The sequence below is a fragment of the Vollenhovia emeryi genome, unplaced genomic scaffold (assembly GCF_000949405.1).
Source record: "Vollenhovia emeryi isolate VEMERY1.0 unplaced genomic scaffold, V.emery_V1.0 DF939125.1, whole genome shotgun sequence".
Taxonomy (NCBI): Eukaryota; Metazoa; Arthropoda; class Insecta; order Hymenoptera; family Formicidae; genus Vollenhovia; species Vollenhovia emeryi.
The window spans coordinates 714,076-729,314 of NW_011967241.1; the positions used below are offsets into that span (position 1 = coordinate 714,076).

A 15,239-nucleotide genomic window follows, 5' to 3' on the forward strand; every position below is an offset into this window, starting at 1 on the left:
GTCGTCTCGTGGACGTAGTCTCGTTTAAGCCACCAACTTCAGCACTGAAAAACCGCCTTGACGATTCCGAATTTGCACGCTGACATCATCGCCGTCATTACACTTTTACCATCGCGCTTACCTCGCTTGCCAAGGGTGTGGCGTAGGACGGAGCCGTAGCCGCCGTAGGATCCGTCGGGATCTACGTTCGTTCTCATAAAAGGTCATGCCACGTTCGCTGAGATCGGATTGGCTGTCTCTGATTAAAATCCGACGGGAATACGGACGTGTCGGCTACGTGACAGTCGCATAGGTAGTGCCTTAGCCCTGTTACGTTTTCTCCGTCATTTAATCCGCCAAATATTTACATTACCGCCAATCTTGGACTAACAGTTGGTTCGTCGAGCAAAAATTATTAAGTCAGGTGGCGACTGATGTCCCAGCGGTGGCTCCAAAGTTATGTTTCATCAAGCTGGAATAAATGTTTAAAGCAATTCAATAAATATAGAAGACAGTAGACAGTTAATAGGTAGCTAACAAAAATAAGTTATAGGGAAGAAAAGAACAAGAAAAATACCTTACAGAAAGACGATCAAATGATCGATTCGGCGAGAATTGCGACGATAACATTGGGATATTGTTGACGCAGTGTATTAAATTCACATCTGATAGCTTCTATTATGTTTTTAACGTATTTTTAATAATGTTCCGATTATAGAAGTCGCAGTGTGAAGCATATTGAGCGCAGGCGAGTAGAAAGAGAGGCCAGGCCAGGTGTGTTTGTCAACGTAACCGTCCTCTTCCGTTAAAATATGCCAGGGTAAGCGCCGTCTCCTTGAAAGATAGCATTTCTCTTTTGCGTGCGAGACGTAACTCAAAACCGAAAACCACTTCTCTTCTGTTTTCTCGATAAAGCACACGTATACACGACACCACACACTAATTCCATGGAATGACTGATCCGTTTAAACTCGTGGATTACAACATAGTTGCAACGCACCTCTGTTATTTAACGATTAAATTACGTACAGGGTTACAGAGATGTCGTTGGATCACATGGCTTGCTCCCGATGCAGAGAAGGTTTCGTTGCGCACGAGAAGATCGTCAACTCGAACGGCGAATTGTGGCATCCGCAATGTTTCGTGTAAGTCGACAGGACGTTACAGTCACACGATAGTGTATTTAAGCGGTTGTTATATTTTTATTTGACCTGTAATTATCACATGTTAAAAATGATATAACTATAGACGAGTAATGTACGTCTTGCATAAAATAGTGTGAGAAAAGAAGAGTAAAGACATTTTAGATATGACTTCAAAACTTATACCTTTCTTCGCTGTTTTCCATGAGAGAAAAGTAGCTGTAAAAATTGCGTTATGGAGTTTCGGGTGCTTTATGTCATTTTGATGATAGGTGCGCGCAATGCTTCCGGCCATTTCCAGACGGGATCTTCTACGAGTTTGAAGGCTACAAGTATTGCGAACATGATTTTCACGTTCTGTTTGCACCGTGCTGCGGCAAGTGTGGTAAGCTGGACGTAAATTCTGTTAATCTGATACGAGGTAACGTTTCAAACGTATTTAATCGAACTGTCATCTTTGCGACAGGTGAGTTTGTCATCGGCCGCGTGATTAAGGCGATGAACTCGAATTGGCATCCGCAGTGCTTCCGCTGCGAAGAGTGTAACGGCGAATTGGCGGATGCGGGCTTCATCAAGTGTCAAGGCAGAGCCCTGTGCCACACGTGCAACGCCAATGTGAAAGCCGGGGTGCTTGGAAAACACATATGCCATCAATGCCAGTATGTTCTTATCAAAATGTGTCTTTGATACTAGGAGACAATACAGTTTGATATCCAAATGTTTAATTATGAAAATACGTAGAACGATGCTAGGGCAACCTTTTCTTCTAAATTTTATGTAGAAAAGATGTTAAATTCTCTTCTCGCGCGCTGCTACTTGTAGCTCCTTGGCGGAGAGACGTTTCTACAAGTGTCGAAAAATGAATCTGAAACGTCTACAGAAAAAAAAGAGCTATAATTTATTGCGATAGAAGAATGCACGTTTCAAATGTTTTAATTGATATTCGTTTCTTGCAATTTTGTAGCGGAGTAATCGATGACAAACCTTTGCGATTCCGCGGTGAACTTTATCACCCATATCACTTCAATTGCACAACTTGCGGCGTGGAACTCAATTCTGAGGCTAGAGAAGTCCGCTCTCGACCTGGCTACGCTGCCAACGAAATGGTAAGATTACTCTGACGTTTTATAATATGTGAATCACGATCAGACACGTCATGATTGTATATGAAAGCCTCAGTTTTGAGAAATTATATCTAAAGAAATATGAATACGTTCATCTTAGCGAACAAAATATAACATAATTTTAACGGTAAATTTTAGATAATCTGCGAAATAAGATATTCAGCTTTCACTTCCAAATTCATAATTGCACGGTACATTTATAAGAGTCGGTCTGAATGACGAACATTATGTTACACAGAACGAGCTGTACTGTTTGCGATGCCACGATAAAATGGGGATCCCGATTTGCGGCGCCTGTCGACGTCCCATCGAGGAGCGCGTGGTAACGGCGCTCGGCAAGCATTGGCACGTAGAGCATTTTGTCTGTGCTAAATGCGAGAAACCCTTCCTGGGCCATCGCCATTACGAGAAGAAGGGTCTCGCTTATTGCGAGACTCATTATCACCAATTGTTCGGGAATCTCTGTTTCGTCTGTAATCAAGTTATATCTGGTGACGGTACGTGTTAGATATATCAAAGATATCACAAGTTAATTTTCGAATTCTCTTTCTTGAATTAACGTTTCCTTCTCTAGCTATTTGTGCCTCGAACTACAGGTCTTATTGCCTTTGACTGCAATTACTTCGGACTGACAATATCAGAAGCAAAAAATTACATGAATCTTTTCTACGAGCGCTGTTTTAATCTAATGCTTGTACTCTCTAGTTTTCACAGCGTTGAACAAGGCGTGGTGCGTCCATCACTTCGCGTGCGCATTCTGCGACCAGAAGATGAACCAGAAGACAAAGTTCTTCGAGTTCGATTTGAAGCCCGCTTGCAAGAAGTGCTACGACAAATTCCCGCAGGAGCTGAAGAAGCGGATGCGACGTATGTACGATCTGAATCCCAAGAGGGTCCCGCCAGCGTAAACGCACGTCTCGGACTCTTCCGTGTGAATCTTTCAAGATTAATCAATACTCATTCGCGCCTATAGTGCCTTATCTGCCTTAATGTCGACGCAAAGGAAATATATATATATCTATTTGTTGCATTGTAATCTGTATAGAACCTACCAAAGCTACTCTTTTGTCAATCGTAAGTATTATATACATATATACTTTGACACAATCGCTATCTTTCAATGTAACTTATTTGAAAGAACTATTGATGTCTCTTCAATTTGAAATATTAGTTTTTAATTTGGCATCTATGAATTGGGGAGAGTGCAATAGTTCTGTAACATTATGTATATGTAAAGCATAACATTAGCTTACATTTTATATAATCTTTTATATAATCGTGTGACACGAGCATATTAAATTGTACAATATATATATTTGTTCTTGTCTGAATTACTGCCGATATAGATAATAATTTATTCACTTCAGCCAAGAATATATTTACTCCGTGAGTTTCTAATATCTAAAATAAGTTTGCATTATACAAAAATATGTAATAATCATATATATAATTTTATTGAATTTTAATTATGTACTTTAATTGTAATATATATTTTAATCGAGATTTTTCAAGGAAATTGATAACAAAATGTAAGATAAATGTAAGATCGTGCCCAGCGACAGTAAAGAATGCGCAATAAAAACGGCATTTAATGGAAGTAATGAAGTTTTATTTACAAATCAAGGCATTAATTGTATATTCACACGCGTACTCCTTGTTCTCTACTCTCACTCATGTTAAAATCTTTTTAACCCGTTCAAGGTCATAAAAAAATATTAAAAAGTAATCACTTTCCGCAAGTTTTACTTTTCTTTTTCTCGTCGAGTTACCCTTAATTGTCTCGTTTATGCCAAGTATTGTTACTTATTTCCGTAATTATATCTCGTGACGACTATCCGTCGAAGAAGGAAATCCCTGCACTCACACTTCCATTTAATCCTAGAATACTAATAATACGTAATAAAAAAATAGCATTTAAGTCCAGCAGCTTTTCTTTTCTCTTTTCTTTTTCTTACCCCATTAAAATAGCATGGTTTTATTTCTAATAAAAGTTTATTTCTCTCATCTTGGTATTTGTTTGTTCTCTTTTTTTTTCTTTTTAAGGAAAATCTCAACATACGTAAATTTAACGTATGATTAGTGTTAATGACTTAAAAGTATGATTAGTATTCTAAGGTTAACGCTGAGTTTAGCGCTAAATGTGGTCAATTGATCCTGAACTTTAAAGCGGTGTGATAAATCGATTCGGCTATATATATAGTTCGATGACGTCAGAGAGGCAAGGGAATCTACAGAAATTCCCCCGTGCTGACCTATGCTCTTATAAAAGCACATAAAATCATGTCGATCTCAGAGAGGCAACATATTTATGAGATAAGATCAAAAATTACGAGATCGAATGTGAGAGATCTCATGTGCCAGATTAAATGGTGCAAAAAAGTGGCCTATTTTTATTGTATCTGAAATACTTTTGTAGGAGAAATTTCTCAGTAGTCGGAAGAGAAACTCACCCATGCGGTGTCAGCTTCCTTTCCACTTTGTTCAACGACATTCTGAAGTCGTAAAAAATATCTCAGGTATCAATGTCAAATTAACTGATGCCAAACGTCAGTCAGCAATGCATAGAGTTTCTCCAAAGTATCTCACGTTTTACAATGAGAGGGTAAAAAATAGACGATAAAGGCCTTTTTCAAGGTTTCAACGCTACTTTAAGCCTTCCATCATGATTTGTACATGCTTTTGTAAGATTGTCTCTGATAGATCTCATTCGAAAGTCACGAAACTCAAACAGGTAAATCGCCACAATTGACGGTACGAAGATCAAGATCATAATCTGAAGACTGATCGAAGATCGGTCGCATTTAGCGCTAGATGTGCGGTGCGAGTAACAAGTCTCTTTTTTTTTTACAAGCAAGTCTAGGTTCGCACGCGCGCGTAATCCGCAAATAATCCGCTGAACATGACCGCTAATTCTACGCTCTAATCGTCCGACACGAAGGCCGCGGTCCGATACGTGGATAAAATAAAGCTGAAGCGTGGACAACCACATTTAGCGCTAATTGCGCAACGCGAATACGGTGCCAGTGGGTTTCGAAAAATCTACATTCGCAGCCCCCGCTCGGCACCGCCTAATTCTCCACAATGCGGCTATCCAATTACACGGAGCTTTACTTCAATTCGGGAAGGGAGACCTATACATGTGCTTGTATAACCGTAGGATTCTATTCTGGGATCTAATCAGATAGCCGCATTTTGTGCCAGAGCGCCGTCGAGTGCGAATACAGGACCATGCTACTTTATTGCGATTGAAAGGCGACGCGAGCCTTCAACGGGTTAACAATAAATCACGAAGAAAACAAAGGACCTTTATACAATTCGCGCGATAATGATAATAGTAATAATAATACAATTGTTCCTAATTTTATACGGCGCGCAAAAGCCGCGCGCCCTCTCGGTTTTTATCTTCCTCTCGCTCTCTCTCTCTCTCTCTTTTTTTTATTTCGCGGTTTTCCTTTTGTTAAGAAATTTTCTGGATCTCCGTATATAAAAAGTCTCGGCTCAACTTGGATCGGCGCGGCGGCGGCCGTCACTCGGCGAAAGCCTCGAACGCTATTATTTTTTTTCCTTTACTTTTTACACACATACCACATGCATACGATGCATACAAACGTACACGCATCACACACACTCGCATTCTCTGTTTCTGTCATTTTTTAATGTATGTGTATGTGTGTGTCTATATATATAATTTAAATACTATATATATAGTATTTAAATTAAATATGTACATTATTTCTTTAATAATAGAATTATAAAACTTTTTGAATAAATTATTTCGTTTAAAAGATCTACACAATGACTTAAACGAAAATTTTTAATTCTTTTTTAAAATGTTTCTAACAAATATTGTCTTTTCATTTAAGTAATATACTTATTTTGTCACATTTTTGTAAAGTATTTTATGACAAATTCAATAACGTGTAATGAAGCGTGATTTTCGCTGGTCGTTCACAAGCATTGTCGCTTGTTTTACTTTTAGATATAAAAAATAACATAAAATTGTCATTAAAAGTATAAAACAATTTTTAACTTTTAAGTTATTATATAAAAATCTGCTCCAGCTACATGACTTTTATTCTAAAAATTCTTTTATATAACTCTATTATTTAAAAAAATAACGTATACACTTAAATCAAACACGTTATGTGTGTGTGTATATATATATATACATATATGTATATATATAATCTTTCTTACACATTTGTCGTTTTATTATGCGCAGCAAGGCGGGCCGAAATCATGATTGCGATTTCAAGAAGGAGAAGATTATTGGCAACGCTTTCTCACTCGCGTTTCTCCTTGTTTCAACTATGAGATATTACGTGTTTGCGTATGAAATCGTCGAATTTTTTCAGGTCCGCAAATATAAAAAGATCTCTTGCGAATAAATAAATAAAATGGACGCTTGAATTGCACGGCCTTTGAAAAACTACACACTTTTTGCGCAGCTTTGTTTCTGATTACAAGATTCCATTTTCTCTTATTAATGATACAATCTACATTCTTCCTACATCATCGTGCTCCTCGAGATCGATAAAAAAATAAAAATGGCTTTTTCATACGCAATAACGTAATAGTAATGCTGTGCTGTAGCTAAAATGCTTTAAGATCCTTGAATCCTTAGATTCTTCTTTGCGTACAATTTTGATCTATGCATCTGTGCATTCTCCTGAATTCTTAGAGTCTAGCTTCAAGTCCTTGGATCTTTAATTCTTTGGAATTCTAGCCCGATCAATTTATAAACTGCTCGATCTTCCAATCCTTATATTCGTAGATCCTCAAACGTCTCACAGACACATTTTTGATTTCTTACAGCTGATTTGTTTCTGATTCTTAAGTTTTTGACAGCTTTCAATTCTTCTAACATATCTTAATGATAAAATTCTTCTCAATCGTTCTATCCACGATCCTTACAGCTTTAAAAATTTAACTCATAGATTGCTACACTAACGTGATTTTTTTTTAAGTATCACAAAACGTAGTATTGAATCATTGCACGCTTAGATATATCGATGGATTCGTGGACTTTTACATCCGTACAGTCTCGGGTTTTAGAATAATCGATCTCGATCCTAATATCATCGATTCCTTCTCGACTCTGAGCAGAGAGATCCATGGATCTTTTAATTCCTCCAATTTTCTCACTCAACTTCTCGACACTTAGACCTATGAATTCTCGGATCCTTGGATCGTGCACAGATTTGTCCCGGAACAGATGTATGACGGTCGTACATAATGGAGTCGTTTCGATGGGCGTTATTACAAAGAGAATATTACGATATACGGTTCGCGCATAATAACGTTTACAAGAAACATCGGCACACTTACTAAGTACAGAAGGATGGAAGAATTGGAAGCCACATCAAAAATCTCTTTGTTAAATCTCTTCCTTACTTTAAGTAGAAACGATAATCCGAACGGTCGGATCACTCCGAGCTATCGTTATATCGATAAAAATTAACAAGACATTTGAAAATACAGGGCAGTCGAAGAATCCCGTTACATTTGCGCGCATCGAGGAAGACGATTTCTTGATAAAGTAACTAAAAAAATAAAAATACAAATTCTTTGCACGGATAGCTTTGGTCTCTACAAAGCGCTGTAACATATACAAAGTAATATGTAACGTATATATGTATATAAACTTTCTCTTTAATCTTACAATTATAAGTAAATCACGTTTTTCGTCCTTTCTCACGTATATCCTAGATCTATTACTTTCGTAGATTAAAAGTGATATTTTCGATCGCATTAATATTGTTTTTGAATATGTAAAACATTAGACGCCCATAATTTTGACTTCCGAGAAAAGCAGATCTTTATGTAACGAATTAAAAATTTTCCATCTCCTTTCTTATCGATGTACCTCGATTTTCGATCCACCCTGTATTCAAACGAAGGAAGAAAAAATAAAACAGCAGACGCAGCCAAGTTTGTTACAAGCTGATATTGATAATCAATATACTCATTAAATATATCGATGATAATGCCGTCATTTCAGCGCAAGGTTTTAAAAAATTTGCCATTGTCGTCTAGAATTGTGATTTCGGGAAATACTTTCTGTATTAGTCAGACCGGGCGCGATTTTCCAGCAGCAAGATAGGATAAAAAAACGATTATAGCTTCTCGTGCACCTGAACGACGACATTAGCGTCAATATACTTGCAATAATGCTTATATTAATATAATAATATTAACAGAAGACTAAAAGCACGAATAATAACAATTTAAAGTGATTATGGTAGTACAATGCACTTTGTACATTCATTATGTTCGATCAAGCAGCTGATTGTTTATAAATTACGCATTAGTAAATATATGCACATACGCGTAGGGATATACTGGCTGCTTATCTATTGCCCCTCACATGGGCTACATCTAAATTATTCTAATTTGTTAATGACATCATCGTGCGATTCGTTTCATTGGAGCAAGAAAATTGCTAATTGTTCAATTCGTGAAATCCACTAAAAATACTTTTGTTATATATATATGTACACGTTTTATTCTGAAAATAAACGAGTTAAAATAAATTGTGGAAACCAGAATGCTAATCGGAGCACTGATGATCTTTTCGCAGAGATTACTGTAAGATTAGAATTCAATTTTATGACGTGAATTTCTTTCTTTCCAGTTCCTTTTACCTTCCCTGATATAGTTTCTCGCGCGATTGGCAGTCATGTGTATCTGATAATTCAAATTGGCAGTTGTTAGTAGTAAGATGTGATAAGAGCCACACATCAGCAAAAGTTCATGATAAAATAATTGCGAAATTATTTAAGTAACAAATATTAATTTTTGTGTATGTATGTACATATTTAACGTATACGTGTGTGCATACGTGTGCATGCACGCGTATTAAATAATAACATATATATTGAAAATATATTGAATATATGTAAAATAAATATGTGAACTGATATATATGTATATATGCCGCTGGATCGCCGAATCACCCTGTAATATACACATATATATTTAATTGATTATATGTACATTCGATTTCAACGAATAAGAAAAATGCCTGAGTTTTGCAGTTCCTGCGAAAATCATTAGATTCCAGATGTCTAAATAAATTGTCATCTTTTTGCTCCAAAAAAACGAACGGTGAAATATGACGTAACTTCATAGCTTGGAGGGAAAGAATGATATGCATTGGCCCAGCTTTCAGTTTATCAATATTGGCAACAATATGTAATGTAATTCATGATTATTCTCGGTTACTTAATTTACTCTCCTCTTCGTTTCTCTCAGCAAAACAGCTCGTTTAATTTATTATTGATGTGACCTCTTTAAGATTTCTGCAAACCAATTAATTAATATTTCTCAGTAAAGTTAATTTAATTAATTCTAAAAAAACCCCATATTATTTAATTATTACTTTACATTCTCTGAAACCTTTTAGCGAACATCATAAAAGAACTTTACCGCTTGATAAAAGCCAAAATTAACATCTTCAGAGATATGAGTCTAATTAAAATATATTATTCCAATAAATATATTGGACAGAAGTACATTTACATTACATTATTTACTTAACAATGAACTGGTAAAAGTAAAAATGGAAATGTTCATAAATATCAGAGATGGTAAAAAATAGTAGTACGTACCCTGTAAAATTTCAATGTCACCGTCTTAAATGCCACATACAGAGCGTTCTATAAAAGGTGTGTACCAGTAGCAGGAAATGCCTAACGCAATACTCAAATGCAACACTCATGAAATGCTTAATTTTCACGAAAATTTTTCGAAAACCATGACGTCGGTGGATGCTTCGCGGATGTGTTAGTTACATATTTAATAACAACAATTCAATAGCTATAATCTCATGGATGAGTAGATTTTACAATAATCTTGTTAAGATATCGATCTTTTATCATATATGTTTATGATTCCAGCGATTCACGACGCTCTTTAAAAATGTAGAGATGAAACTTTATCTACTAAAATACGCGGAAAAATGTTATCTCTACTCCTCGGCAGTGTACAGCGAGTAGTATTCTACTGTCGACAATATGTTCTTATAAACTTGAGCTTCTTAATATTGCATTATATCCTTGAAATATTCTTAAAAGTTTCTTGGGCTTTAGTGAGATCAACTTTGCATGTTTAATTTGTCCAACCTTCTCGAGCAACTCAACAAGCTAATGACACTATTTTAAGAATAAATTTCCAGTTCTCTGTAGTGGTTTTTGTCTGTGGTATTTTTACAAAATTAAAAAATTCTCGATTACACTTAATACTTTATCTTTCCGAATAAAGTTTTTTTAAACGTGCGTAATTATCTGTAATTCTCTTAGATACTTTTCTTGATTTTTGTATCCACGCATTTTAAGAGCTACAATAATTCGATACTAAATTCTAAAATATTTGGAATATTTTTTTACAATGTTATTTTAAGTAATTAAAATAACGATGAAAATAAAATTTTTCCATCTGAAATTTTATAACAAGTAAAATATACACATATGTTAAATTCTACCTGCTACTGTTACCTTCCTTTTTTTCGACGTGTTCTGTAAGTTGGGTCAGGAGCATTCATGTCTCCACTGTAATCGAATCTAAGTGAACAAAGTTTGCAGTGTCTTGGTTCAAATAGAAAAGCTACACGGCAACAACAGCATGGCCCATCAAACGACTCGAAGCGGTCTCTCTTCTTTTCCCCTTGCTCTTCATACTTTCTCTCGTTCCTATAACTTAACATTTTTTCCAGTATACAATCACCATCGGCAATCATTCTAATCACCGCCCTCGTTTTCTCGCGATCGGTCAACTTTTCTATAAGCAGTTTCTGCTTGACGGAGATTCCTGGTTCAATCCTTCACTAGGTTCTCATGTAGAGTACAATTGTATCTTCAATCTGCCCGTGCGGACAGGGTCGATATATAGTTTGTCATTTTTTTTTTTACGTTTGGTGCAAAATGGAAGAACACTCGCGCTTCGAAGATGACTCAGTCTTCGTTGCGTTGCTCGCCAGGAGGAAGGGTATCAGCAGCTACGACTGTGTGCCGACTTGAGTGACGCGCATTCAAGATATAAGACATTTGGCTCCGCTGATCGGAGCGGTTTTTCCAAAGATCAACGTGGGGGTGCACTTCGAGGTCCTTCGCCACATAGCGAGTGGGTCACGTGGAGCAGTCCCCTCAGAATCCTCCGGAAGGTGCATTGAGCGACAAGACTGGCTGTGTTGCCAGGATTCAGGTGGGGCTAGGAAGCAGCCATTGAAATTGAAGTTGGCAGGCTCTGATTGCTCTGCACCGCGTGCGCAGGTATCTGATTGTAAGGATGATTGCTATTGCACAGCACCGTGTAGATGTTCTCTACATTGCTGAGCTTCTCGAAGAAGGGGATTAGATCCAGTAGTTCGGAGTCCGTCATGTCATCGAACCAAGATGCCACTGGGACCTATCGGAGAACAGATACCGTCTCTGTCATTAATCGCCCGAGACATTGATTATCTCGTCGAGATAAAGGCGACGGATAAGTTTTATTTGAAACATCTTTATAAATTATATCTTACCGCATTATCTGGATGGAAAATGTAACTGGCAGGACTATTATCTACAATAATGATCTGCTGCAAATCCCGACCTAATTTGTTCAAGTCCTTAACATAATTTCCTCTGTGGAACACACAGGATTCTCTGAACAGCCTTGCTCTGAATACACCCCATCGATCTAATAAATCTGCCACTGGGTCTGCATACTGCAAAATGTCACAGATGTTAATTAAACAATTGGCTGAATCTTTTATTTCAAGTCTTATTATAAATTACTCCCGTTTCGTCGTGATAAATGTTATCAAAATTTTTACTCTCCAACATTAATTATCTGACAAGATAATTTTTTTATGTGATAACAATACAATTCTTCTTTAAATCTACTGCATAGAGTGTTTCAAACATGTTACGGCTTTTGCTTGTTAACAAATTTGGGAGAAACCAGGGATACGTTCTGTCTGGCGCTTGTAATGCTCGTGAGCATTCATCGTTGTTTAACACTTGTTAAATAATAAGGACGAAATAATTTCAAGAGCGACGTAAGCACCAAAAGGACCGTACCCTAAACCTGCCTCTTACATAAAGAGTATAAGACTCCTATTCTAGTTTTTGCTTCCTCTATGAACCTACCTTGGCCAAGCTTGCAGTGAACAGTACACATTCATATAATTCACCCATTCTCTGCAAAAACTCGTCCACATAAGGCCTCTTTAAGACGTACACTTGATGTACCGTTCCATCAATCTCTACGGGAACAACAAAGTCCGCATTGTTGATCGGTTTGAAAGAACTATGCACCAGAGTCTCGTCCAAGTCGATTACCATGCACTTCTTGTGCATGTCTTGGTGCCTGACCGGCGGTAGGAGGAACCTCGGGGACCCGGTGCCGGGTGGTGGCGAGCCACGGCCGTCGCCCTGCAGAGAACTCGCCTTGGAGCTCTTGGAACTGCCGCCGCGGCCGCGTCCAAAGCAGCAGAGCAGGGAGCGCAGGAGCCCGCGTCCCCTCGGCTTCTTGCCGCTCGGGCTACTGTTGGCCGCTTCATTCTCTCGAGGTAACTGGGCTGTGGCGCACACAGAGGACAACTCATTATTATCGCGCCAATCCGTTAGGGCGGAGTGGATCTGAAAAGGATTTGGGTCTCAGGGCGGACTGTGCCTCCTCGAGAGCTGCACGCGCTCCGGACAGACTCGGGCCAGACGCTGCTGCTACATTTCGCACTCGCGTTGCGGAGCGTACACTGCGACGAGAGTCAGCGGGAGCATTGAAAGCTCGTCAACATCCGAGTTGCGATTCTAGAAAGTGACAACGCTCAACCTTTAAAGAGGAATCTGTCGAAAGGACGTGTATTTACGTTCCCTCTCTCCCTCCCTTTCTGTACACGTATGTGCAGGAAGACCTACTTTCTCGAGTTTTGCCAGCAAAAGTGGTGTACGGATCAAGATCCGACACCTGATCTAGATTCTATCTCAGGGTTCAGTTGGCGTCAACAAGTCTACGTCAACCTGGACAGTGGCATCGCGCGCGCACCAACGTCGTGGAAGGGACGTGCCGCGCGATTAACCTTTCACAGCGAGTTTTTTGCCGCCACCTCTGGAGAGCCTGCCCTTAGAGAGCCTCTCGTGAAAGGCGCGCGAAAGGTTAAAGGGCACGACACGGCATAAGAAAGCGAGAAAATCGTGGACGTCGCGCGTCCTCGGCGGCTTCAAAAGGGGGTTCAAGAGGGACGGCGGTGCACGGCCGAGGATCGCGACGGGGCGGGAGGGGCAGAGGGAGACGGCGGCGCGGAAGACACGCGAGAAGTCGCTCGCGCGAAGGGACGGGGCGGGGAAGGGGGAGAGACGGACCGCGAAGTTAGGCGACAGGGGGTACGAGGAGGAAAACGCGGGGTAGCCGTAACAGGTGCAGGGGAACGAAATCCCCGCAGCATCTGGCGGTGAACACTCTCGTCGGGCGGGGAGGAGGAGAGCGGGCGGGACGGAGCAGAGGACGGCGCGGGGCTGTTCGCGGCGATACGCACCTTTCTCGCTGTTAAACGCGCCTAACTCGTCATCCCGCGACACTTGGGTGATAATGGACGATGCGTCCATTTAAACATTAGTCAGTGGTCCCTGCGTGCTCGATCGCGAATTCCGTTAACGCGCGCGCGCGCGCGCCAGCCGACGGACGGACGAGCGAGCTGGAGCGAGCGAGCGAGCGAGCGCGCGCGAGTGACACGGAGAGCGCGCGCGACGGCCTCGCGCTCGCGCGCGCCCGCGCGCGCACGAGAGGGAGAGAGAGAGACGAGAGGCACGAGGGCGAGAGCGAGCGAGACGGAGCCGCCCTGCGAGCGGGCGTGCGCGCGCGAGGGAAAGGGAGAGAGAAAGCGAGCGCGACGCACACACAAGCTAACCTCACTCTCTCGCTCGTGGCGCACGAAACCCCTTCGCTGTCCTCTCGCGTCCCTCCCCGCTACTGTCGCCGTCGCCGCCGCCGCCGCTGCCGGCGCCGCTGTCCTCCCCACCACCGCCGCCGCAACTACGTAGATGAGCGCGCGACGAACGGAGGCGCATAGGCGCGGAACCCGACGCGCGCTCCCGGGAGCGCGGCGGAGTCGCCTACGCGCGGATCGACACGCGAGTGTCCTCGCGGCGGCGAGGAGGCCGTGCGACGTCGAGCCACTCGATCCTCCCGGGACGCGCGTCAACGCACACGTGCGCGCTACGACGCTTTTTCCTTCCCTCTCTCTCTCTCTCTCTCTCTCTCGCTCGCGCTCTGGCTCTCTCTCGCTCTCGCGTTCCCCGAACACTCGCGACGTGCTTTCCTTTCCTCTTTCACGCGGCGCCACACCTATCGCCCGTCGCGCGGTTGATTGATATTCCGACGGCGCATCGCATCCGGGGCCGCGGATGGCTCGCGCTTCTGCAACCGCACACGCCTCGCGTAAGAGGAGCGACGCGGCCGCGTGCACGTATTATTACACGAGGCGGACCCTCAATCGCACGCTGCCGACGCGCGCGACTCCGGCGCGCGGTGCTCGGGCATGTCGGAGCGGGCGCTCTCGACCTTGGGCGCGCACGAGCGACCTGCCTGCTGCCTTCTCGACCGAACCGACCGCGATAACGGGAGTCCCAGGGCGCGGGCCGTGCCTTCACTCGTCTGACATCGTGTACTTGCATACGCACAGCGCGATCCTGACGCGCAAAAACAACGCGCGGGACTTTACTCGCGCTATATATAACCCGAGCCTCCCCGCGCGGCTAAAGGAAAAACTAAATATATGTATATCGAAATTAGACACGGCGTGTTATACCAACCGCGGACCTGCCGACACGAGCTGCAATTATAGTACGGTAGAATAATTTTCGATAGTTTTAAAAGGCTCGCGTCGCAGCTGCGTCCGCATCGAGGATCGAAATTACGTTGAGGCACGACGAGATTACGACCAATCGGGACGGAGGTAAACGAGATCTTTTGTCCGATTGGTCGAGCCTAGTTGCGCCTTAGGCTGGTATTA

At 41.4% G+C, this 15,239-nt stretch overlaps 2 protein-coding genes across 4 annotated transcripts; one reads left to right on the plus strand and one right to left on the minus strand.

Annotated features, from left to right (window-relative positions):
- The first annotated feature begins 55 nt into the window (after positions 1-55).
- Positions 56-3,533, plus strand: LOC105569186 (LIM and senescent cell antigen-like-containing domain protein 1). 2 transcript variants are annotated; one of them, XM_012025404.1, is made up of 8 exons: positions 56-292; positions 698-799; positions 1,011-1,124; positions 1,394-1,506; positions 1,588-1,780; positions 2,086-2,227; positions 2,484-2,742; positions 2,951-3,533. In XM_012025404.1, exons 2-8 carry the CDS (start codon positions 792-794, stop codon positions 3,151-3,153), a joined length of 1,032 nt encoding a protein of 343 aa, XP_011880794.1. In that variant the 5' UTR covers positions 56-292; positions 698-791; the 3' UTR covers positions 3,154-3,533. The 2 variants fall into 2 exon arrangements, with proteins under 2 accessions (XP_011880794.1, XP_011880795.1); XM_012025405.1 differs by lacking the exon at positions 56-292 and adding an exon at positions 426-508.
- A 5,283-nt stretch (positions 3,534-8,816) lies between these two features.
- On the minus strand, positions 8,817-13,925 carry LOC105569189 (carboxy-terminal domain RNA polymerase II polypeptide A small phosphatase 1). Of its 2 annotated transcripts, XR_001009482.1 has the most exons (5): positions 13,764-13,925; positions 12,376-12,806; positions 11,766-11,951; positions 9,856-11,650; positions 8,817-9,546 (listed from the first exon to the last, which is right to left on the minus strand). XR_001009482.1 is itself a non-coding variant. In XM_012025408.1 (4 exons), the coding sequence occupies exons 1-4, from the start codon at positions 13,831-13,833 to the stop codon at positions 11,453-11,455; spliced, it is 885 nt and encodes a 294-aa protein (XP_011880798.1). In that variant the 5' UTR covers positions 13,834-13,925; the 3' UTR covers positions 8,817-11,452. The 2 variants fall into 2 exon arrangements, 1 of the variants encoding a protein (XP_011880798.1); XM_012025408.1 differs by having other exon boundaries at positions 8,817-11,650.
- Between the last annotated feature and the right edge of the window lie 1,314 nt (positions 13,926-15,239).